The following is a 23,942-nucleotide window of genomic DNA, read 5'->3' as shown; positions in this document are numbered from 1 at the left end:
TTTTTTTGTTCTTTTTGGTTGAAACTCCACTTAGGAGTCCCCCGATGGAGGTGGTCTAAAGGTCTTCGATCTACCATTTCGTATTTTCGTGAAATAAATTTGTACGGTTGGTGCGTATAATACGACGGTGTTAGTGTGAGATACTTTTCTTCAACTACGTATCTATATTTCTAGTAATATATGTGAGTTTTTATATATAAATTTATATATAGTTGACCAAAAAAAACTTTAATAATCCTACTATATTTAATAAAATTATAGTTTCAATTATTTTAATGTTGTATATATTTGTATTTTTGTATCAGCGAATACAATACAACCGATATTCCAATACAATGAGTAACTAGATTATAACCCGTGCTTAATGCAGTTTTTATTTTTAGTAAAGTAATTTAATATATATATAAAGGTTTTTTTGTTTGAGAATAATGAAACTCAACTGATGAAAGGTAACAATATTAAGTTATATAATAAATTGATAATCAAATTAAATATGTCATTTCTTGATTATCAAATGAAAATATTTGTAGTTAGGTCTGGACATTTTACTCGTTATCTGAACCCGACTCGAAAAACCTGAACCAAAGTCTGAACCGTAATAGCAAGATACCCGAATGAGTATTGAATTAGAAGAAAATGAATATCCAAATCCGAGCGAAAAATATCTAAACCCGAATGGATGTTCGAAGATTCCGAACATATGTATATTTAACCTTATATTTCTAGTTTACAACTCCTATTATATTTAAAATATTTATATTGGTACTAAATATACTTTAAGATCATATAATATACATATAATTACGAAAAAACGATTTGCCCAAGCTTTTTGTTTCATGCATTAACAAAAGTTATATCCAATTTTTTTTAAATAACCAAATTAGTGTTTTTATTTTAAAAATATTGTCTCCAAATTTGTTAATCATTTAATTTGCTAAAAATAAAAAGCCAGTTGAGAAAAAGTTATATTAGTGTTTTTATTAGTGTTTTTATTTTAAAAATATTGTCTCCATTTTAAAAATATTTTATATTAGTGAGAAAAAGCCAATATGTATATTAGTGTTTTTATTTTAAAAATATTGTCTCCAAATTTTCTTTAACAAAAAAAAAAGTTATATTTTTTTAAATACAAAACTTTGAGAAATGCAGAATTTTTTAAAAAAATTCAAAATCTAAATATTCGAATCTGACGCGAGATAACCAAACCTGAACTGAAAATATCAGAGTCCGACTCGAAGTATAGAAATACCGAACATGTTTTATACCAAAAATCCGAAATACACAATCTGAACCTGAATGAGTATCCGAAGGTCTACCCTATTTGTAATGGTATAATAGTAAAATGACATTGCATGATATGTTGAATGAGATTTGTTACTAAATGTATGACGTCTTATTTGGTATAATACTATTAATTTTGCACCAAAAAATAATACTATTAATGTTTTGGTTTACCTACTATTTAATAGATAGATGAATGAAATAATTTGTATAAGGAAATAAGGAGCCTTGTTAAACGTCAAAATGATATGAAATGTAATATATATGATGAAATGAGATATTAATTAATTATGTTTAGCATAAATATAGGAGTGATGTTAAGCGAGATTCTGTTTAATATTATATATATAGTGTATTTCTGTATTTGGTCACAACATATTTAATAGGTTCAAAATAAAATATGACATGGTAAAATTCAAATAGGATCCTAATTTAATAGATTAGATTTATGGAAATCATACTTTTAAGCAAAGTAAATTTTAGAAAATTAGATATCCGTAAAATATGAAATAAATTACCTAAAAAATATGGTAGTATTCTATCCTTAATTATTAGTTGGAGCCGAAAAAAATTAATAATAGAAATACATACAAAAAACTGTCGTATATGATACACTCATACGTGAATTTTCATCATACATATAAAATTATCAGTTATAAAATGGTTTGTAATATTTTTTATAGTTTGTAATATTTATCCAGCATAAAAGATATAGATAAGAAAATAATAAATCAAAGACCATATCATTTTTTTCTCATCTTGATGCGTAGATTTTTTATATGTTTCCTTCTTACCATAGAAGTGGTCAGAGAGTTACCAAATTTGCATTCAATCAAGTCAATAGTTTCAATCTTCTTACTTAAAATATGATCATTCAGGATATATACAAACATTAAATTAGGATATATACAAACATTAACATAGCAGATAATCTCATTTGTTTTGACTACGAATATTTTCCCCATTTTATACTGTTTAATCAAAATTATTAATAGAGCAATTTTTCACTCCCGAACAAACACTTTCTTCTCGAGTAGTCCACACACAACACTCTCTTCTCTATCTCTCGAGTAGTCAGTTTCACTTTTCCCGACGAAAATGACCAGCTCTCATCTTTTCCTCCTCCCTCCTAAATTTCACTGTTTCTTAGGACGATGCGACGATCATGCAATCCCTCAAATCCTACCTTAACCTCACATCAGACGTCCACTGGTCGGACCCTGACCCTTGCAAATGGGACGGCGTCATATGCGGTGAAAACAACCGCATCACAAGGATCCTGCTCAGAGAGAAAGGGATCACCGAGACTCTCCCTCAGGATCTCGGGAAACTATCCGATCTCGTCGAGGTTGATCTGCTAAACAATGACGTTTCCGGTCCGATCCCTGATCTCTCCGGTTTACAGTATCTGAGATCGTTCAATGTAGAACATAATATGCTCACCGGCTTCGTCCCACTGTCGTATATCCGGTGAAGCTAGCCACGGCCTGGAGAGGGAATGATCCGTGTGATAGCTGGCCCGGGATTACTTGTTCCGGAAGTGATGTTACAGTGGTTAACCTACGGAGGTTTGAGCTCACGGGTACGATATCTCCGAGTTTTGCTAAGCTTACTTCTTTGGAAACGATCGATCTTTCTAATAACAACCTCATCGGGAGTATACCGACAAAGCTTACCACTTTGCCTATGCTTAGGACAGTAAATGTGTCTATCAACAATATCAACGGTGCTGTGCCGACGTTCAGTGCAAGTGTGAACGTGGTGACTAGTGGTAACGCTAACATTGGAAAGGATGGACCTGTCTCACACCCACTGGTGGAACTCCTGCAAAAAATGAATAAAGATTAAAAACTTTTGAGAAGCCCATTTTAAAACTAAACTAGATTTTGATCCGCGCTTGGAAAACCCCAAACGCGGAATTGTTAGATTATATTATAATACAAAGTTTTATTATATAGAAAAACAAATTTTTAACAGTTATATAATCTACAAATTTGTTTATTTAAGATTTTACACTTTTATGTAAGTTTCTTTTAGGCATGAGAATTATATCCGGATCAAAAAAACAAACCGAATCGACCCACAAATATAGGTTTAGTTCAGGTCCAGAGAAGATAACCTATTTGGTCTTTTTTGGACCCGCATTTCTTTGTTTGAGTTCGGGTCCTATCCTAGATCCGATCATAAATATGTGTTTATTAGGTATATTTCGATATTTCGAATATGTTTCCAGTATTATGAATATTTTTTTCTTAAGTTTTTGATTTACGATTATAGTTTTTGATTTCAGGTAAAATTTTCAAATTAAAAAAATTGGTTTGGATAAAATTTTGGGTATTTTTCAGTTCATTGTGTCAGATTTTGAATTTTTAGGTATTTGAATTTTTTGGGTATTTGTTTGGAGTTTCAAATACTTTTCGTGTTTCGAATATTTTTCAGATTTTTAAGATATTTCGAATTTTTTTAGGATTCTAAATACCCGAACAGATGTGGATCCATTACGTCCATATCAGGTCCAACAACCTTTTGATATAGATTTTTAATGTTATTATACAAAAAAAGATTGATATATTTTTCTGAATAAATGTATCATAAGAAATAATATTAGGATCTGTTAAAAATATTTAAAATATTATATGTTTAGAATGATTAATGGTATTATCAGAAAAATAATAAATAGTTATATATGACTCCAACAACTTTTTTATATTATATATTTTTTTAAACTCTTTCCCTTTTAATAGTATTGATTCGTTTTAAGTGAAAAGTATATAAAAGTCTAATATCTAAACCAATAATTTTCAAAATCGTGAAAAATCAATATTGATATCGTGAAGTCGGTGTAGCTTTAACAAAACCAATGAATTTCTACATTTTTGTGAAGGTAACATGAATATTCAGAAAACTCATTTTTAAATATGAAAATATCTATCAAACTATAGACGATTGAAAGTTTAGTATATGACATGAGATTTTAGTGGGAAAGTTTATATACGATATGATTACTTTATTGTAAACGAAAGAGGAAGTTAGAATGTACACATATATGTCGTGTAACTTCTCTTGCTTTAAATCATATATTATATGATAAAAGTGATATTATAAAACATTAGTTTCAATACTTTTACGATTAAAAATCAAAATGGTAAATATAGTAATAGTAATGATTATGATTTAGGAGTGAGATTTGAATAAATAAAAGAATTGAATAAATTATTGTTAGAGAAATATATGGTAACATATTGTTAGTCTAAATTTATGGTAAGACCAAAAAATAATGAGTTCAATAAAAGGGTCCAAACAACTTTCATAGGTAGATTTTTTTTAGACTTCTTCCCTTTTAATAGTATTGATGAAATTAATAAAGGAAACTGAAATTTTTTGACTAGGTGTACTACACCCACGCTTTTGCCTTTTTTTCTTTCTTTATGCAAATCAAATTCTCTGCTAGCTACAAAACAACATTCACGCACACAAATACAAAGGTTTTGAAGCGACTCTACAGATAAGGGTGATGGAGAAGGAAGCTAAAGAGAAGACGAAACTGGAATGGCATTTACCGATTCTAGCCAAGACTGCTGATGTGACCCACACAACCTATGAGGAGTGTCTGAAAAGTGGAATGGATGGTTATGTCTCTAATCCCTTTGAAGAAGAGAATCTCTACAAGTCTGTTGCCAAATCATTCAAAGCTAACCCAATATCAGATTCATCATGTAACCAAAGTTTAAGTAGCTGTCTTTGGAGCTTTGGTTTATTAACATGTGGACTGTGGAGTTATTGATGTTGAAGAATGTGATTGTGATTGTGTTTGCAAAAGACAAGGAAGTCATGTGTAGGTACGAGCTCTGTCGGCTTCATGCATCGATACTACAACATCTGGCCTCCTCATTGTCTTTGCCTGTAATTTCATCTTACTAGATTTAGAACTCTCTACTAAGCACAAGAAAACAACATTTCTAAACTGCAGTGCGACTAATATTATTCTAAACAAACAAACAAAAACAATCGTTATTGACAGTCGGATGACAATGACTTCTCCAACATATATTATGCATCTTCTTGGGTCTCTTCTTATTTTTCTCGTTATCATTTCGTAATTTTTACTTAATTTTTGCCAATGTTTTCCTAATTTTTTACATATTTTTGTTAAATATTTATTTCTTTCTCTAAATAGTAATACAAAACATACAATCATCCTACCAAAACTATGTCTTAGAATTATTTTCAATCATAACATTACCTTATTCACTATATTATTTGACTTAAATACGAAACATTTTTTTTAAATCAAAGTTCTCACATGATCTGTTAAATACAATCTTTTCAATCTTCAAAGCCTAATTATTTATCAAACATATATGGACATTATAAGAGATTAGTAATTTCTATAGATACGACTATATTTTTCTATGAATAGGAAATCATTATTTCTATAAATTATTTTATGTAGTATATAAATATAAAAATAATTGATCAAACATTATTGCACTTTCTATATTTTTGAAAATTAGCTACCATTAATTATGATTTGTAATATCATTTATGTTATCTAGCAAGTGGTAGTAATTTAGTTTTATATTTGCCTTTTATTTTAGATATAATTAAAATATTTTTTTAAGTTCCATTTATTATATTATGTATTTTATGAATAAAAAATAATTGATCAAATGTAATATTCTTTCTATAATTTCAACAATTAGTTACCATAAATCAGTATTTGTAATATAATTTAGATTTTTGTGCAAATGATATTAATTGGATCTAGAATTTTTTTTAAATCTAAATTATCGACCAAACAAATTATAAAAAAATCTTAAGATTTCACAAATGATCGATATGTAAGCAAAATTCACTTATCTGACTTCTATTTTAATATACACGAGAATTTTATTTTTTATAAATGTTTTATAAAATTATATAAATAATTTAAAATTAAGATAAAATAATTGTGTAAGCCATGATAGATAATTTTATAAATGCTTTTTCTTTATAAATGACTTATAAGTCATGACATTATAAGACATTAACAGTTATTATAATTCTTTATATATGAATATAATTTTTTATATAAGAATATGAAATCATTATATCGATTTCTAGAAATTGTGTTCTATTAATTATTTTATGCAGTATATAAAAGTAAAAAGAACTAATCAAATATTATTACACTTTTTTATAATTTTGACAGTTAGTTATCAAAAATTATTATTTGTAATATAATTTACACTATTTGATAAGTGATATTAATTAGATTTAGATTTATTTTTTTTATTTTAGATTTAGTTAAAATAATTAAATATTAAATATTTTTCAACCAATCAAATCATAGCAAAAATCATTTAACTGACTTCTCATTTAATATGTAGGATGATATGTGAGTTTATATATATAAACATTAATAATCATACTATATTCTAATGCCGTACGTATTTTTGTATCAGCGAATACAATACAACAAACAAACATTTTAATGTCGTACGTATTTTTGTATCAGCGAATACAATACAACAGACAAACATTTTAATGCCGTACATATTTTTGTGTCAACGAATACAATACAACAGACATTCAATGCAATAAGAATAGAATAGTTTAGATTAGTGTGAAAATAGTCAGTATTCTCACTATCTTATTATATAAAGTTTGGTTCCTCAAAGTTGCTAATTAACATTACTAGGGGAGGTCCGCGCTACGCGCGGGATTTGATGAATCGATTTTTATAAAAGATATAATTTTGTGTAAATTTTCTTTTATGTTAAGTTGAGTGTGCGTATGACTATGTTATCTACACCAAATTTCAATTATATAACTTAAAATTATCGAATTCTTAGTATTTTTCTGTTTTAATCATGAATTGTAAGTTTTTATAGTGTTTTAAGTTTTATAACACTACAAAATACATAAATCAATCGGATTCAATAAAAAGAGAATGAGATCGTGTTTTCTAATACTATTGTATCTTTCCTATGAGAGTTTGTAAAATAGTGGAGAATGTGATTTTTATTTAAAGGAACTCTTTCTAAAAATTATTATAGTTGTTTTGTAGAATGTTAGTAATTGATAGGGCTGGGCAAATAAACCGAACCCGAAAATCCGAACCGAACCCGATCCGATAAAAATGAATCCGAACCGATCCGAATCCGACATAAATACCGAATGGATCCTGTTTTTTCGTATTTTGGGTTATGGGTATTATCCGAACCGAACCCGGACCTAAATGGATATCCGGTAGAACCCGAAACATTTAAAATCACAAAAAAAACTTCTACCAAATATGATCTTAATTCTTAATATGTATCCAAAATACTTTAAGATATTATTGAACTTCTAAAATAATTATCTGTTACATCAAATGAAGATTGATGGTGGAATGTGGCGGTTGATGCCTGAAGTTTTTAGATTTTGGTTTTGTTTTTATTGAATAATGTTTCTCATTTCATGAGAACTTATTTTTTGTTTTATGATTTCATTTATATGGTTTTCTTTATATCACTAACTATGTTTATCTTTCGCTTGATTTTGAATGATCACGTTTGATGTTTTTTCTTATTTTTGAATCGATTTTACTTATATTTTGGCTATTAAAATATGTACAAATCATGTATTTTAAATTCGAAGAACCGATTTTATTTATGTTTTAGTTACAAAATAGGTACAAATCAGGTATTTTTAAACCGAAGAACCGATTGGGACCCGAACCCGAAAGTACAATGGGTTATACCGGTTCTTTGAAGATTTACTAACCCCGACCCGAACCCGATAGAACCCGAACCGGTCCCGAACCGAACTTTTATATAACCCGAATGGGGTTGATTTTGATAAACCCGAAAAACCGAAACCCGAATGGATAAAACCGAAACCCGATTGGAACCTCGAATGCCCATGCCTAGTAATTGATATTTAACAATTGTTGTTGGTTTTTCTTGGCCTTTGTTTGTTTCTTTTGTGTGATATTTTTTGGTTATATTTACTTATATATTATGTATTTATCATACTAATAAGTTTATTAATAAGAAAAAAATGAAAAACTAAGAAAGAAAAAGAAAAAGAAAAAGTAAAAATGCGATAAATGTATTATTTTAAATGGACAAACAGAGTACAACTTCTTATACCTGAGAATGGAAAACATTTAAAATAAAATATTGTCTCTGGACATGTAGAGCATTTTATGTTCATTTGGATCCAGTCAATTATGCTTTGCTGATGATAGATATGGTTACGTTGCAATGAATTTTTAACCTCGTCTCTTACAATCTTGTCAATGCATATAATGCAAAGTTCATCTTGAACTTACTCCGCCGGTGAAGGTGCTCTTCTTTCAGCATGAATGTGTGGTGTATCTATGTCAAAAATCAATTCTGTGAATTGCTTGGGGATTGAAATCTGTTAGATATAGTATAATGTGTACACTTTTTCCTCCCTAATTGGTGTGTGGTGAAATAGAGGTATAGATATATGCGGATGCTGATTCTGCGATGTTAGTGGAGGAGTTAATGCTTATGTCATGGTACGTGAGCACATGATGTCTATGGTTGTATCAATAAGATATCCAAGAGCAGTAGTAGAGAATTTGATCTTAATGAATATATTGGTTTGATATTTGTATTTCGGCGATTTATATTGATGGTGAGATCTATTAATTCAGTATATACTCTCATAATTCATTTATATTAAAATAATTCATTTTTCGTTGATCAAGATTCAAATTCACTTTTGTTGGAGTTAACTAAATTTTTAAACACGATTATTGCGATTATTAATAAAGTTGTATTCTATTTTTATCATATCGGTATAGATATTCTAATATGTTTGTTTTAGTATAAGTTATCTAATTTCATTTCTGTTATTATTTGTTTTTTTATCGGGATGGTTAACTTTTTTTTTTTTGTTGGACTATGCAAGTATATAATTTTTTTTCATTTTAGTATTAAAATCATGATTGAGCTGTTTATTTTAGTTTTTTTTTAAATGTACATTAAGTTAAATGCAATAAGCTTATATTTTCTGTACAATACTTAGAAAATATATACTAATTTTACCATTAAAATTTTTTAATATAATTTTCTATAATGCTTAATTTATTTTCAATTATATGTAACAATAATTTAATTATTTTTATAACAACATTCACTACTTTTTTCTTGTAAGTTATATATGTTATTAATTAAATTTTCTAAAACAATACTGATTAAATTTTAGAAAAATAATTTTAAACCTTATAAAACATATTTTCTACACACATAATGATAAATATCTTAAATCGTTAAAAACATATTCATGTATTAGTATATAATAGAAAGAACATTGTTTGTAAATCGTTTTTGGAACGTGTATTTTACTTGGTTCTAGTTTGCTTATCCATTAGATAAACAACTGTAACCTCAATATCTTAAATGTGAAGCAAGTTAAGCTATTTAGAGTCTGGTTTGCTTATTCATTAGATAAACAAATGTAACCACAATATCTTAAATGTGAAGCAAGTTAAGTTACTGACTCTAAACTCTGACTCGTGCAGAAACAACTCTCATGTAGCCACTGAATCATGAAAAAGAGCACTGCGCAAGTTTGAGCAACAAAGGCTTTAGCTCTGGCTTCTCCTAGAAACATAGGAGGGTGTTCACTTGATAGTCAACAACTGTAGAAAGCCTTCAGCTAGTGTTGTCTTCATGTTCTTCCTAATACCATGTTAGAGCTTTTTCCATTTTTTCAATCCTACATTTAGGCATCTTTAGCTGGGCCACCTTTATTCCCTTTGCCACCACCAGCTTGGCCTTTGTCTTAACCACCTCTTACAAAACCTCCATGTTGGTTTGGGCTGCCACTAAGTATGATATAATTAAATTGATAAAAAATCGCCTCTATGTTGATACGAAAGAGAGCTCAGTCAATAACACTTACATTGGTAGGCGTCTCACATAAGGGGCTGCATCACTTCCTAGTCTTCCTCCCCTGCCTCTAACTCCTTGTTAGCAATAACCGGTGGCTTGTTTAAGTCCTTTAAGTGTAATCACTAATCATCAAAAGAATCAATTCTCAAACTCAAGTATTCTCTTGTCATATAACAAACAATGCGTGGATGTCTATGGCTTTTTATAATACTAAATATAGTACATGTCTTGTAGACTAACCATAACCAGAGTAATCATAACTAAAAGAATAACCAAAACACACATTACAACAATGACACCAAATCAAAATTTTAGAAATTATAAGGGTTAATAAAAATTACCTTCACATCAACGGAAACCACTTCAACACCCATCAGCTCTCCTCCTTTCTTCACATTTCTAGCCTCTGAAAAACACAGAAGTCGTGTACCCACTGTCTCTTTACAACTTCCTGTCTCAAAGTCGGGGAGGTGAATGTTGGTGACAGTCATCTTCTTGACGTTTTTGTCTTGAAGGATTTGTAACACGAAGAACTTGCAAAGGGGGGTGTAAAATTACCAAAACTCTTCGATAAGCATTATATATATATATATATATATATATATATGTGGTATCCGCTTGGTGGAGGAGATGAGCCAGGGTCATGGTGGACGTTCACGGTGGATAGCATCAGGGTCGACTGCAGAACGAAAAAATATAAAAAAACATTAAAAAGATGATAGGAATAATCTCAAGTAGGTAAATTAAGGATTTTTTTACCAATTTTTTTATATATAATTCTGAGTTTTACACTGAATTTTGCTTTTTAAAACAAATAATCAATAATTTGTAACACCAGAATTAACTTAGTATCAAAGAGTATATCTAAACCCATAAAAGAAGTTGCAAGGGTTTTTAAGGATGATGTTCACTGGATGAAGGCTTACCTTTTTATAGCTGGAGATCCAACAGCCGTAGAGAGGGAAGATGCATTGAATGAGAAATCATGGTTGGAGTGGGTTGAAGGAGTTAAGAATGTCGTTAACTGCAGTCTGCAATAAATAAATGCTTCCCATAACGGTCAGAGGAGATGAAACTCAGACGAAACATCAGAAACGGAGCTCACGCTCGACCTAGAGATTCTTTATGCAAGTGCGTCTCATAGAACCCTACCAGAACTCAATTGGCAGTTTACATAAGCAGAAATAGAAGAAAACGGTGAACCCTAGATATAACCAAAACTCACAGCTTATATAATTAAAGTAAACTCACAGAAACATTACAATAGATAGTAAATCAGAAATCATACGAACTTATCGAGATGAAGTCAATCATATTCAATAAGAAACATAACCATCAAAATCCAATCATGCTTCAGGGATAAGAGAACAAATAATTCAAAACCTTGAATAAAAACCACAGACTGATGAAACCCACAAACACAGAACCCTTGTATAAGAATTGGTTTTTGATAAGCACACAAACACATAACCCTTCTCTAAAAATCAGTTTCTGATGAACCCACAAACACAAACACAGATCTGATGAATGAACTAAACCTTGAACGACAACAGAAATTAGAAGAAGAAGTCAGAAACGGACCTTCCTAAGCAGGAGAAGTTGAGAGAGTCGGAGAAGAAAAGATGAGACGTCGACTTGTGGATTCTGGAAGAAGATGCATTTGAAAATCAATATGAGTTGGGCTTTTGTGTTTAAACAGCTAAAACAGCAACCTGCAAAGCCCACTCTTTTAATAATGAAACGATGTGTTTTGGTTAAAGCAGACACCTGTCACGCCCAGGGAGTTCTATTTGATGACGTGTCTCTCTAAAAAGAGAGTCATGCTCTTCTTTATATTATTAGATTGCTAATTAACATTAAAAGAAGATTTTTCTTTGACAAACGGATGTTACCTCGAGAGGGTTTTGAGGATCTGGTACTCTGTAGCTGGGTGGGTGATGGAATGTCTCTGGGTTGTACTATGGAACATATCAGCTGTTGTCGTCGTAAGATCATGGAATGGAGGAAACATGCAGATTTAAATTCAAAGGAGAAAATTAACAGACTAAGAGCTTCCGTTGAAAAAGAAGTTTCTTTGGTGGTTCCATCATATCGTCGAATGCAAAAGCTGAAACAAGATCTAGCGGTTGCACTTAGGGAAGACGAACTGTTTTGGAGACAAAAATGTAGAGAAGAATGGCTTAGAGCGGGAGATCGTAATACTAAGTATTTTCACAACTGTGTCAAGGGGAGATGTATCAAGAACATGATTCTGATGCTTCTAGATGACAATGATCAGGAACACTTCTCAAAAGGTGCAAAAGGAAATATGGCTGTTGAATTCTTCAGGAATCTTTTCACAAGCTCAAACCCATACGAGATGGAAGAGTTGTTGCAGGGCTTTACTAGCAGGGTCACAGCTGATATGAACTCACGGCTTACTGCTCCAGTGACTCCAAGGAAAATTCGAGATGCTGCGTTTTGCGTCAAAAGCGCGCCAGGGGAAGATAGACTTACTTGAATTGTTTACCAAAATGTCTGGCATATTGTTGGTCCGAGCTTATCGGAGGAAATCAACAATTTTTTTCCAGACATCTATTCTCCCAGCTGGATGGAACCACACTCAACTTAGTCTTCTGCCTAAGATTGAAAAACCAACGAGGATGACTGATATGCGCCCTATAAGTCTCTGCTCAGTACAGTACAATATTATCTCTAAGATTCTCTGTAACCGTCTGAAGCTCATACTCCCGAAAATTATTTCTGAGACTCAAGGTGCCTTTGTCTCAGGGAGACTCATATCTGATAATATCATCATTGCGCATGAGATGGTTCATAATCTTTACACCAATAAAAAAATCAGCAAAAGAATGGATGGCAATCAAAACTGATATGTCAAAGGCTTATGACAGAGTGGAGTGGAATTTCTTGAAAGTTTTGATGGAGAAAATGGGGTTTGATCATGTTTGGATCACTTGGATTATGGCGTGCGTAAGCTCAGTGACCTTCTTCGTTCTCCTCGATGGTAATTCTCATGGGTTTATCAGACCTGAACGTGGCATCAGACAAGGAGATCCATTGTCTCCTTTTCTATTCATATTATGCGCATAAGCGTTGGTTAGTAAACTGAACAACTCAGAGGTTTCTGGTAGGCTTCATAGAATCAAACTTGCGGAATCATACCCATCAATCCATCACTTGCTTTTCGCTGATGATAGTCTACTGCTCTATAAAGCATCATAAGAAGAGGCTTTGAAAATCATGAACTGTATCAAGCTGTATGGAGATGCGTCTGGTCAAAGAGTTAATTTCTAGAAGTCTTCTATTATTTTTGGCTCCAAGGTCGAAGTAGATGCGAAGGCATTGATCAAAACTATTACTGGTACCGACAAAGAAAGAGGAGAAGGCTCTTACATGGGCCTGCCAGAATGCTTCAGTGGCTCTAAAAGGAAGATGTTGAGTTTCATTCCCGAGAAGTTTCAAGGTAGATTAAATGGATGGTTTGCCAAAGCTTTATCTCAAGGGAGAAAGAGATCCTTTTAAAATCAGTGGCTATGGCTCTTCCTATCTTTGCCATGTCCTGTTTTAAATTCCCAAAGACGTATGCGACACGTTAACAAGCGCAACGATTGAGTTTTGGTGGAGTAGTGGAAACAATAAGAAGAAGATCTCTTTGGTTGCGTGGCAGCGGCTTTGAAAAGATAAAAATGCTGGTGGTCTAGGTTTTAAAGACTTAGAAAAGTTCAATCAATCCTTGTTAGCTAAGCAAGCATGGCAGATATGGAGCAACCCTCAGTCCTTGGTAGCCCGCATCCTCAGGTCTCGGTACTTCAAGAGAACAGAGTTCTTGCATAGCTGTGTAGGCACCAGACCATCCTTCGCTTAAAGAAGCATCCTTCATGGTAGAAACCTTCCGAAACAAGGTCTGATGAAGGTGGTGGGGAACGGTGAAACGACTAGTGTATGGATGTATAATTGGATAAAAGATCCTCTCCCAACAGCTCAAAAATACAAGCAAGAGGCGGTTGTGGAATTGTCTCTAAAGGTCTGTGATCTCATGACAGAAGATCAATGTGGTTGGGATGTGCAGAAAGTAAAGGGGATTGTAGCAGAAGAAGATGTGCCATAGGTTCTTCAAATAAAGTGTCAACGATTCAAAGATGATATATGGAGGTGGGATTTCACAAAGAATAGTATTTATGATTCGAAAAGTGCTTACAAAGTCCTTGAGGAGATTGTGGAGAGTAACTCTCAACATACAAGTGTTCTTCCTCCCCTAGAGAAGAAACAGTAGAGTGACCTATGGCAAACAAAAACCTCTCCCAAGCTTAGACATTTTCTCTGGCGAGTTCTATCTGGTGCATTGGCAGTGAAACAACAATTGTCGTTCAGAGGCATCCCCACATACCCGACTTGCCCTCTTTGTCATCAAGGCCCGGAGTCAATATGTCATATGCTCTTCCATTGCCCAATGGCAAAGGAAGTATGTGATAGATCACTCATTCCACTTCCTCAAGCAGGTTTCTCCACATCATCAGCGCTTCTGAACATTCACTATCTTCTCTCGTGCAGCAAGAAAGTCTCGATGGAACCTAAGCTTCGACTGGCTTTCCCTTAGATCCTCTGGCACATATGGAAAACAAAGAACTTTTATTGCTTTGAGAAAAGAAGGAATGAACCAACCAACACCCTGGAAATGGCCTTAGAATAAGCTGCAATCTGGTTGCGGTTGAATGGCTTTATACCTCACGACATCCCGCTGATAGTTTTGGAAGAAGCTTCCGCTACAAGTTGGAGTAAGCCTCCCACTGGCATTTTGAAATGCAACGTCAGATCGGCGTGGTCGGCAGCTAATGGTAATGGTGGTGCATCTTGGATTACAAGAGATTCCTATGGCAATGCAATGCTCCATAGTATAAGATCCCAAATGGAAGATGAAATCAACGCAATGGTTTGGGCGGTGGAAACTATCAACAATCTTCGATTACCCAGAATAATAATAGAAGTCTCAACTGCACAGATTCCTATCACGCTATCACAAGACTGTTTACCGTTTATTCTCCGACCGCAAGAGTGGAGGTTAAGAAGAGCTCTTGATCAGATGGGGGATTGTCGCTTGGTGTTAACTACTATTGAAGGTAACAAAGTAGCAACGAAAATTGCGGAGAGTGCTTTGTTCCTTCAACATCATCAATCGTATATGGCTACTAATGGTCCAGGGTGGTTGGACTCTCATATTAGAAGAGAAGCGTCAGATGTGGCCTGATTCATCATCTATCAGGTTTCTCAGAGTCTCAAACTTACCTCTAAGCAGGAAGAATTCTGATGAGCTCTATCTTTATTGTGGTTTTTTTTTCTTCTTTGGCACTTACTGGAGGCCGTTATGTTGTTTTTTATTTTTATGGTTGTTAGACTGGGTTTAAACTATAACCGGTTTGATTGTTGCGTCCCTTGAGACGTCCATTGAGACTATTTTCAATGACAAAAAAAGATAATCATAAAACTATAATAAAATGATTTATTATTTTTATGTTTTTATAAAAATTAAAAAAATTACCTATGCACCATGATTATAAAATACAAATATTAAGTGAAAGATATGTGTGAAAACGAGTTGATAATTATAAAATAAATTTTATATAAATAATCCTAAAACTATAATAAACTAATTTATTATTTTTATGTTTTATTTCAAATCAAAACATCAAACAAAACCGTTGCAACGCACAAACTCGTATCTAGTTCAGTAATGCTAAATTTTGGAATAGAATTGTTTGGAATGCATCATTCCACAGAATTACAAAAAATATTTACCAGTTACATGGAAAACCTTTTGAAATCAATTCCACATATTCCAAAAATGGAATAAAACTTAAAAACAAATCCTTTGTAAAATCTTTTCCATTTGTTCCAGATCAAAAATGATCGTGAATGTGTGGGATGATTGGAATTCCAATTCCAAAACAAATTTCAGTTTTTATTCCATTTTGTTTATCATTCCAATTTTTCCCATTCCACATATAATTATTCCTTTTATTCCATGTATTCCTATTAGGAATAACCAGTTACAGCCTAAACATACGAACACATAAAAGTTAAACGGCGTCAAACGACCCAAAAACAAAAGAAAATTAAAAAGTAAACGCCGTAAGATAACGACCGTTTATACAATCCGCCGAATATCAAGATTATGTGTGGCTAATATCCTCCGGATTTCACGGCGTCTGTCTTCACAGTTTCTTTTTGTCAGGACCAATCGCATTTATCCTGTTGTCCAATAATTAGTGCGAAGATTAAGACCATTCAAACTCATTAAATATTTCATCCTCAGATATTTTTCTTAATTAATTCGTTCAAAGATTAAAGGAAACAGTAATACCACGATTACTCACGGAATCGCGACTCGTGGATAAAGAAATTAATAATTAAATAAACTGTCTTTAACACGTTACGATGGTTTTCTCCGCTGATTTGACCGTAATTAATATAGTAGTTCATACCACCGCCACCGTATTGAATGCCTTTTTAATACTCACTCTGTTTTAAAATTAATTAAGTTTTAAAATTATGCATAACTATTAAAAAATTTATTTTTATTTTAATTATTAAAATATAAATTAAAAATTACTTAACCAATCACAAATCAGACTACAAAATATCATTGGCTACATAGTTTTTGATAAAGTAAAAAAATACATTGATATATAAAAACATCATCTATTTTGAAACATCAAAAACTTTCTAAAACATCATTTATGTTGAAACAGAGGGAGTAATAGTCTACAGATACATTTCACGCATTGTGTTTTGTCACACAAAAGCTTAAGCCTGGGCATTTTAACCTGGACCCGAAAACCCTAATTGGAACCGATCAAAAAATACTCGATCTAGAATTGAACCAAAAATTTACAAGTACTTTTTAGGTCTAAATTTCTTTTACTCGAAAAACTAGAACCGAAAGAAACCGACCCTAATAGACTCGGACCCGAAAAAACTCGACACGAATAGATCCGACCAGATAAGAATCGATTTGTATCCGACTTAAAAACATATATATCTAAAACTATGATTTTTTTGTGTTCTACTTTATAAATATTATTTTATGATTTAGTTAAAATATGTTTTGTTAACAACATTTGTTATTATTTGTAACATTTTTAAGTAATATGAAGCTTTAAATGTAAAATTTAGAGTTTAAAAATATTTTATTTTAATTATTAATAGTTTTATTTAAGTTATTTTGTAAAATTTTAGATATATATGACAAATATCGATTAAATTTGATGGCGTTGGGTATGCCATGCCATTTTCAGATCCTAAATACACACGAACCCTATCCGGACCCGATATGGACCCAAAAAATTACGGGTTTTGTAGGGTATTTTAGTTATAGATCCGAGAAGAACCAACCCGAATCCGACCCAAAAATTTCTAAGTACCTATTGGATCTAAATATTTAGGAGCCGAAAGATCCGGATCCGAAAGGAACCGGTCCGAACCCAACTTGAAAAACCGAACGCCCAGGCCTACAAAAGCTAATAGAAGGAAACAATATTCTTTTAGTAGAAGCAAATGGAAATAATGTGAAGAAAAATCCAAGATCTATAGAAAATATTCAAATTATGCAAGAGACAATCAATATTATCAGTGGTAACGAATAAGCCGAAAAATCAATCATAGAGATACAGGCAAGAGAATAATAGATTTTTTGTTTACTTCTTTGCATTAATTGATTGGTCAGAGAGTTACCAACTTTCGTTCTATCAGTCAATCATATCGATATTCTTAATTAAAATATGATCATCTAGGTTACAAAAGAAACATTTCAAAATGTAATTCGGTTCTTAGATCATATTCAAAAATTTATACAAACATTAACATACTCATACGTTCGACCGCCGAATTTATAGTGTTTTTACCACTTAATTACGCCGCGTGGCAGCTGTATTCATAACATTTCACCACTTAAATAGACAAAAAATAAAATAAAAAATAGTTAGGAGTAATTATTAATACACACTTTCTCTCTCCCACACACAACACTCTCTCTCTCTCTCTCTCTCTCTCTCTCTCTCTCTCTCTCTCTCTCTCTCTCTCTCTCTCTCTCTCTCTCTCTCTCTCTCTCTCGAGTAACAAAACTTTAATAATTCATTATTATTTTAGCTGGTTAATCGATTTTTCTCGAGAAGAATATAATTTGGGAAAAAAGGAAATGCTTTTATGATCATCTATCTTCCCTACTTTAATTCTCCTCTATCTCCGCCGATTCCATCTCTCAATTTGTCTCTCCTCCCCTTTTCTTCAATGCCACCGTAGAAGATAACAACAGTATACTCCACAAGCTCCAAAAATGACCAGATCTCATCTCTTCCCCTGTCTCCTCCTCCTCCTCTCCTTCCTCAATTTCGCCGCTTCTCAAGACGACGCGACGATCATGCAATCCCTGAAATCGAGCCTAAACCTCACCTCAGACGTGGACTGGTCGAACCCCAACCCTTGCAAGTGGGACACAGTCCAATGCGACGGGAGCAGCCGCGTCACTCGGATCCAGCTCAAGCAGAAGGGAATCCGCGGCACTCTCCCTCCGGATCTCCAGAACCTCTCCGAGCTCGTCGTCCTCGAGTTCTTCTCCAACAAAATCTCCGGCCCGATCCCCGATCTCTCCGGGCTAACTCATCTACAGACTCTCAACCTCCACGACAACCTCTTCGATTCGACTCCTAAGAATCTCTTCTCCGGGATGAACTCGTTGCAAGAGGTGTATTTAGACAACAACCCTTTCCCTTCTTGGGAGATTCCGGAGACGGTTAAGGAAGCCACGTCACTCAAGAACCTTTCTTTAATTAACTGCAACGTCACGGGTTCGATTCCTGATTTCTTCGGTTCCGAGACTCTCCCGAGCCTCGCTTCTTTGAAACTATCTCGTAACAATCTGTACGGAGGTTTGCCTGTGAGTTTAGCGGGTTCGTCGTTGCAGCAGCTCTACCTCAACGGACAGAAGCTCAACGGATCAATCTCGGTGCTGCAGAACATGACGTCTCTCGTTGAGATTGATCTCCAAGGTAACGCCTTTTCAGGTCCAATCCCTGATCTCTCTGGTTTGCAGTCTCTGAGGCTGTTCAATGTTAGAGAGAATCAGCTCACTGGTGTTGTTCCACCGTCGTTTACTGGTCTCAACTCTCTTACCGTTGTGAATTTGACTAATAACTACTTCCAAGGAGCGTCTCCGTTATTCGACAAGTCTGTTAGTGTTGATGTGGTTGCGAAAACGAATAGCTTTTGTTTGGATACTCCTGGTGCTCTGTGTGATTCTCGTGTTGAGACCTTGCTGTCTATAGCTGAGTCGTTTGGTTATCCGGTGAAGTTGGCTATGAGTTGGAAAGGGAATGATCCGTGTGGTAGCTGGCTTGGGATTACTTGCTCTGGGAGTAATGTTACTGTGGTTAATCTAGGGAGGCAGGAGCTGACCGGTTCGATATCTCCGAGCTTTGCTAAGCTTGTTTCGTTGGAAACTATTAATCTTTCTAATAATAAACTTAGTGGGAGTATACCGAAGAAGCTTACCACTTTGCCTAAGCTTAGGATGCTTGATGTGTCTAACAATGACTTCTACGGTGGTGTGCCGAAGTTCAGGGAAGGTGTGAATGTTGTGACTACTGGTAACCTTAACATCGATAAGGATGGACCTGTCTCGCCGAGTGGTGGAACTCCTGGAACTTCAGGGGGAGGTAAAGGCTCTGGTGGAGGAAGTGACAGTGGCAGTGGAAACGAAAGTTCTAAGAAGTCAAGTAGTGTCAAGATCATTGTTCCTGTGGTTGGTGGTGTTGTTGGTGCATTGTGTCTTGTTGGACTGGGTGTTTGCCTCTACGCCAAGAAGAGAATGAGACCTGCTAAAGTTCGGAGCCCAAACACAAACATGGTGATTCATCCGCATCACTCTGGTGATAGCGATGCAATTAAACTCACAGTTGCAGCGTCTAGTCTCAACAATGGGGGAGGAGGAGGAACAGAGAGCTCTTACAGTCACAGCGGAAGCGCCAACAGTGACATTCACGTGGTGGAGTCTGGGAACTTGGTTATCTCCATACAGGTTTTGAGGAGTGTGACAAACAACTTCAGCGAAGAGAATATCCTCGGGAGAGGCGGTTTCGGTGTAGTTTACAAAGGTGAACTCCACGACGGAACGAAAATAGCTGTGAAGAGGATGGAGTCTTCTGTTGTGAGTGATAAGGGACTCGCTGAGTTCAAATCAGAAATCACTGTGTTGACTAAAATGCGTCACCGTCATCTCGTTGCGCTTCTTGGTTACTGTCTTGATGGTAACGAGAGACTTCTTGTCTACGAGTACATGCCGCAGGGAACTTTGAGTCAGCATCTGTTCCACTGGAAGGAAGAAGAGCGGAAACCTCTTGATTGGACTAGAAGATTGGCTATTTCCTTGGATGTAGCTAGGGGTGTGGAGTATCTACACACGCTTGCTCATCAGAGTTTCATCCATAGGGATCTTAAGCCATCAAACATCCTCCTTGGTGATGATATGCGTGCTAAAGTCTCTGACTTTGGGTTAGTCCGTTTAGCCCCTGAAGGCAAATACTCCATCGAGACTCGTGTCGCTGGGACCTTCGGTTACCTTGCTCCAGAATATGCAGGTTTGAATTTGTTCCCTACCTAACTGTTTATGTCTCATGTTTCATGCTTTGATCGTTTTTGTGGTATTGATTACGGCAGTAACTGGAAGAGTGACGACCAAAGTCGACATCTTCAGTCTTGGGGTTATACTTATGGAGCTGATCACTGGACGTAAAGCTCTTGATGAGACGCAACCTGAGGACAGCGTCCATCTAGTCACATGGTTCCGTCGTGTAGCAGCAAGCAAAGAGAGAGACGAAAACGCCTTCAAAAACGCTATAGACCCAAACATCAAGCTGGACGAAGAGACCTTAGCCAGTGTTCAAAAAGTTTGGGAGCTTGCTGGTCATTGCTGTGCACGTGAGCCTTACCAAAGACCTGACATGTCTCACATTGTTAACGTTCTTTCTTCGCTCACAGTCCAATGGAAACCCACTGAGGTTGATCCTGATGACCTCTACGGTATAGACTACGATCTTCCGCTTCCGCAGGCGGTTAAGAAGTGGCAAGCTTCTGAGGGGCTTAGCCAGACGGGAGATGACTCTGGTTCTTCGTCCTCGGTTTATGGAAGTAAAGACAATACACAGACAAGTATCCCGACACGCCCGTCTGGATTTGCCGACTCGTTCACTTCTGTGGATGGACGTTGAAGGAAAATAAAAGACTGCATTTCTCTGTTTCGTTAAAACGCTTTTAGTAGTATAGAAGTAGTAGATTAAGAAGCATTGTGTGAAAATTATCTTTTCTTGTTCTTTGTTTTTGCTGAAGCATTTTACTTGTGACATCTATTTTTCATGCGAACTTTTTGTTTAAGTGTATTGATTATCGTTGTAGTGTTTATGCAAACATAAAATATCTATACTATACATCTTGCATCTGCCACATGTTATCAACCATTGTATTTGTGAATTATTGGAATCATACATAACAAATATATGGTGTTTTGTTTTTCTTTTAGGTTTCTGTTTCATTGTTTATATAAAATCGAATAACTTTACATAACTTTTGTTTGGCAAGAACTCAGAACCTGAATGTTTGCACTGATGCAAAAGTAAATTGGGATGAGATGTATAAACAAAAAATTTTTTTGAGCAAAAGAATAAATGAGTTTCAGCATAAATACATTAGAGCGGAGATGTATCTATTCTATTAAAACTGAAGTACAAAATAATACTTACTTATTTAAAATATTTTTTTACATTTTCTTCTTTCCTTTTTAACTAATGTAAACCAATTTATTTATTATCTTTTCCAAATAATTCCACTTCATTTATTACAGAATACAAAATAAAATTTATCTATTTTAAGTGTTTTAATAACATTTTTTACATTTCTTTTTTTTCTCTTTTTTAATTAGTTCATTAACTATATTTACCATAATAATTCGACAACACTTACTTACTTGTTAACCAAAATAATTTCACAAGTTTGAATAAAGTGATTTATTCATGACAAGAACTCAACCGTTTAATAATTTTTTTATTTTCTTATAGAATTAATTAAATATATCTTAATCATTTTGTGGATATCAGATTTGTAGGTTTAAACTTAAATTTTGTTCGGATATTATAATTTTTCAGACGAGATTTGGACTCGGATTCTTCTGGATGCGGATAGATTTGTAAACATTAAAAAATCTAATAACTTATGTGTTTAAAATTTTTATTAAACAATTTATAAAAGTAAAAATTAACATATGTACGGGCAGTGTCGAGCTCTAATCTATCTTATTAAATTAGAAACATCACAACTTCTTCTAGGTGGATTTTTAAGGTGGACCTCATATTTTAATTAAATTCTTATCTCTTATAAATTAAAGGTACCATAACTGACTTCATAGTTTTAATTAAACGCCTAATCCCTTATGAATTAGACGTACCATATCCAACCTCATAATTATTATTAAACGTACCATATACTGATATCTATGTTAATACAAACTATACAGTTTCAGAATATAACCGACTATGTCTTATAACCCTGTTAAAATCGGATTGAATTTTAGAAACATAAACACAAAATAATAACCAACCACTAGCTATGCCAAACGAACAAGAATACATTATACATGCTCCTATTTTAATGTTTCAGCGATGGACACATAGATATCAGAAACAGATGCTATAAAAATATTTTGTTAAAAAAGATCACTTCTAAACATCGGTTCATACCACAAGTTCATCTCAGTTACTCATTTTTTTTCTCTTTTCAAACTGATCAAACACGATATTTCGTTTTGGAAGTTCCTATATTTCTGTTAATAATTGATATCTATATCTATACTTCGGGTATATTTCATAACAGAAACATCAATTTTTACTTAACAATAACATCTTTTATTAAAAACCCTTTCTCCAAGTCGTATCAAATATGCATAATATCTTGGTGACCATATTGTGTGATTTGGTATTTATTATAGATTAGGAAATTTCCCTAGAGAATATTTGTGTAGTATATTCCATGCATATGATTATTTACATAACCGATATAGATATCTCGAATTTTACTTTGAAATAAAAACTTTTATTGAAAAATCATTTCTCCAAGTCGTTTCAATTATGGCTAATATCTCGGTGGCCATATACTGTGATTTGGTATTTATTATAGATTTCTTAATTGGTTTAGTGAATATTTGGGTGGTATATTCGTTTCCTTGCCCCAAAATTAAACTATAAATATTGGTCTTCTAAATCATCTTTACACATCCACGATAAGCTCCAAAAAAAAAAGACTGACGAATTACTTAATGGTGTCAAACCATTAAGAAACAATTGGCTAATTCGCGTTAAAGTACTTCATGGTTGGAAACAAAACACCAGTTTTGGAGGCGACATATTTGAATGCGTCTTAGCTGATGAAACTGTGTGTATTGTTTATTGTTATATTTTAGTTACCCTCTTATAGTATTCATTATATAATTTGAATTTTTATGTTATGTAGGGTGTAAAGATTGCAGCATCTTGCAAAAGGAATTAATTTTTTTTGTCTCCAACGTGATTTACCGGTTTATGAGTGGAAAACTATTGATACTTTTTAAGTTCTAGCCGCTTCTGGACAATATTGCCCAACAATTCATCAATACAAATTGATTTTTTCAGGCGACACAGTGGTAACTGGATGTAATTTTCTATCTGATCATCTTTTTCTTTCTCTTTCGAGTTA

General features: G+C 33.6%; 1 protein-coding gene and 1 long non-coding RNA gene across 3 annotated transcripts; one reads left to right on the top strand and one right to left on the bottom strand.

Moving 5' to 3' along the window:
• Positions 1 to 9,544: 9,544 nt before the first annotated feature.
• LOC125609837 lies at positions 9,545 to 11,919 on the bottom strand. 2 transcript variants are annotated; one of them, XR_007339951.1, is made up of 5 exons: positions 11,754 to 11,919; positions 11,099 to 11,203; positions 10,514 to 10,851; positions 10,183 to 10,294; positions 9,545 to 10,105 (listed from the first exon to the last, which is right to left on the bottom strand). It is a non-coding gene; the product is annotated as an uncharacterized LOC125609837 (long non-coding RNA). The 2 variants fall into 2 exon arrangements; XR_007339952.1 differs by having other exon boundaries at positions 9,545 to 10,099.
• A 6,315-nt stretch (positions 11,920 to 18,234) lies between these two features.
• On the top strand, positions 18,235 to 21,657 carry LOC106389080 (receptor-like kinase TMK3). The gene is made up of 2 exons (XM_013829274.3): positions 18,235 to 20,800; positions 20,880 to 21,657. Exons 1-2 carry the CDS (start codon positions 18,502 to 18,504, stop codon positions 21,428 to 21,430), a joined length of 2,850 nt encoding a protein of 949 aa, XP_013684728.2. The 5' UTR covers positions 18,235 to 18,501; the 3' UTR covers positions 21,431 to 21,657.
• The last annotated feature ends 2,285 nt before the right edge of the window (positions 21,658 to 23,942 follow it).

The sequence above is a fragment of the Brassica napus genome, chromosome A6, assembly GCF_020379485.1.
Source record: "Brassica napus cultivar Da-Ae chromosome A6, Da-Ae, whole genome shotgun sequence".
Taxonomy (NCBI): domain Eukaryota; kingdom Viridiplantae; phylum Streptophyta; class Magnoliopsida; order Brassicales; family Brassicaceae; genus Brassica; species Brassica napus.
The sequence above is the reverse complement of the archived record's forward strand: the minus strand, read 5'-3'. Positions and strand labels throughout refer to the sequence as shown.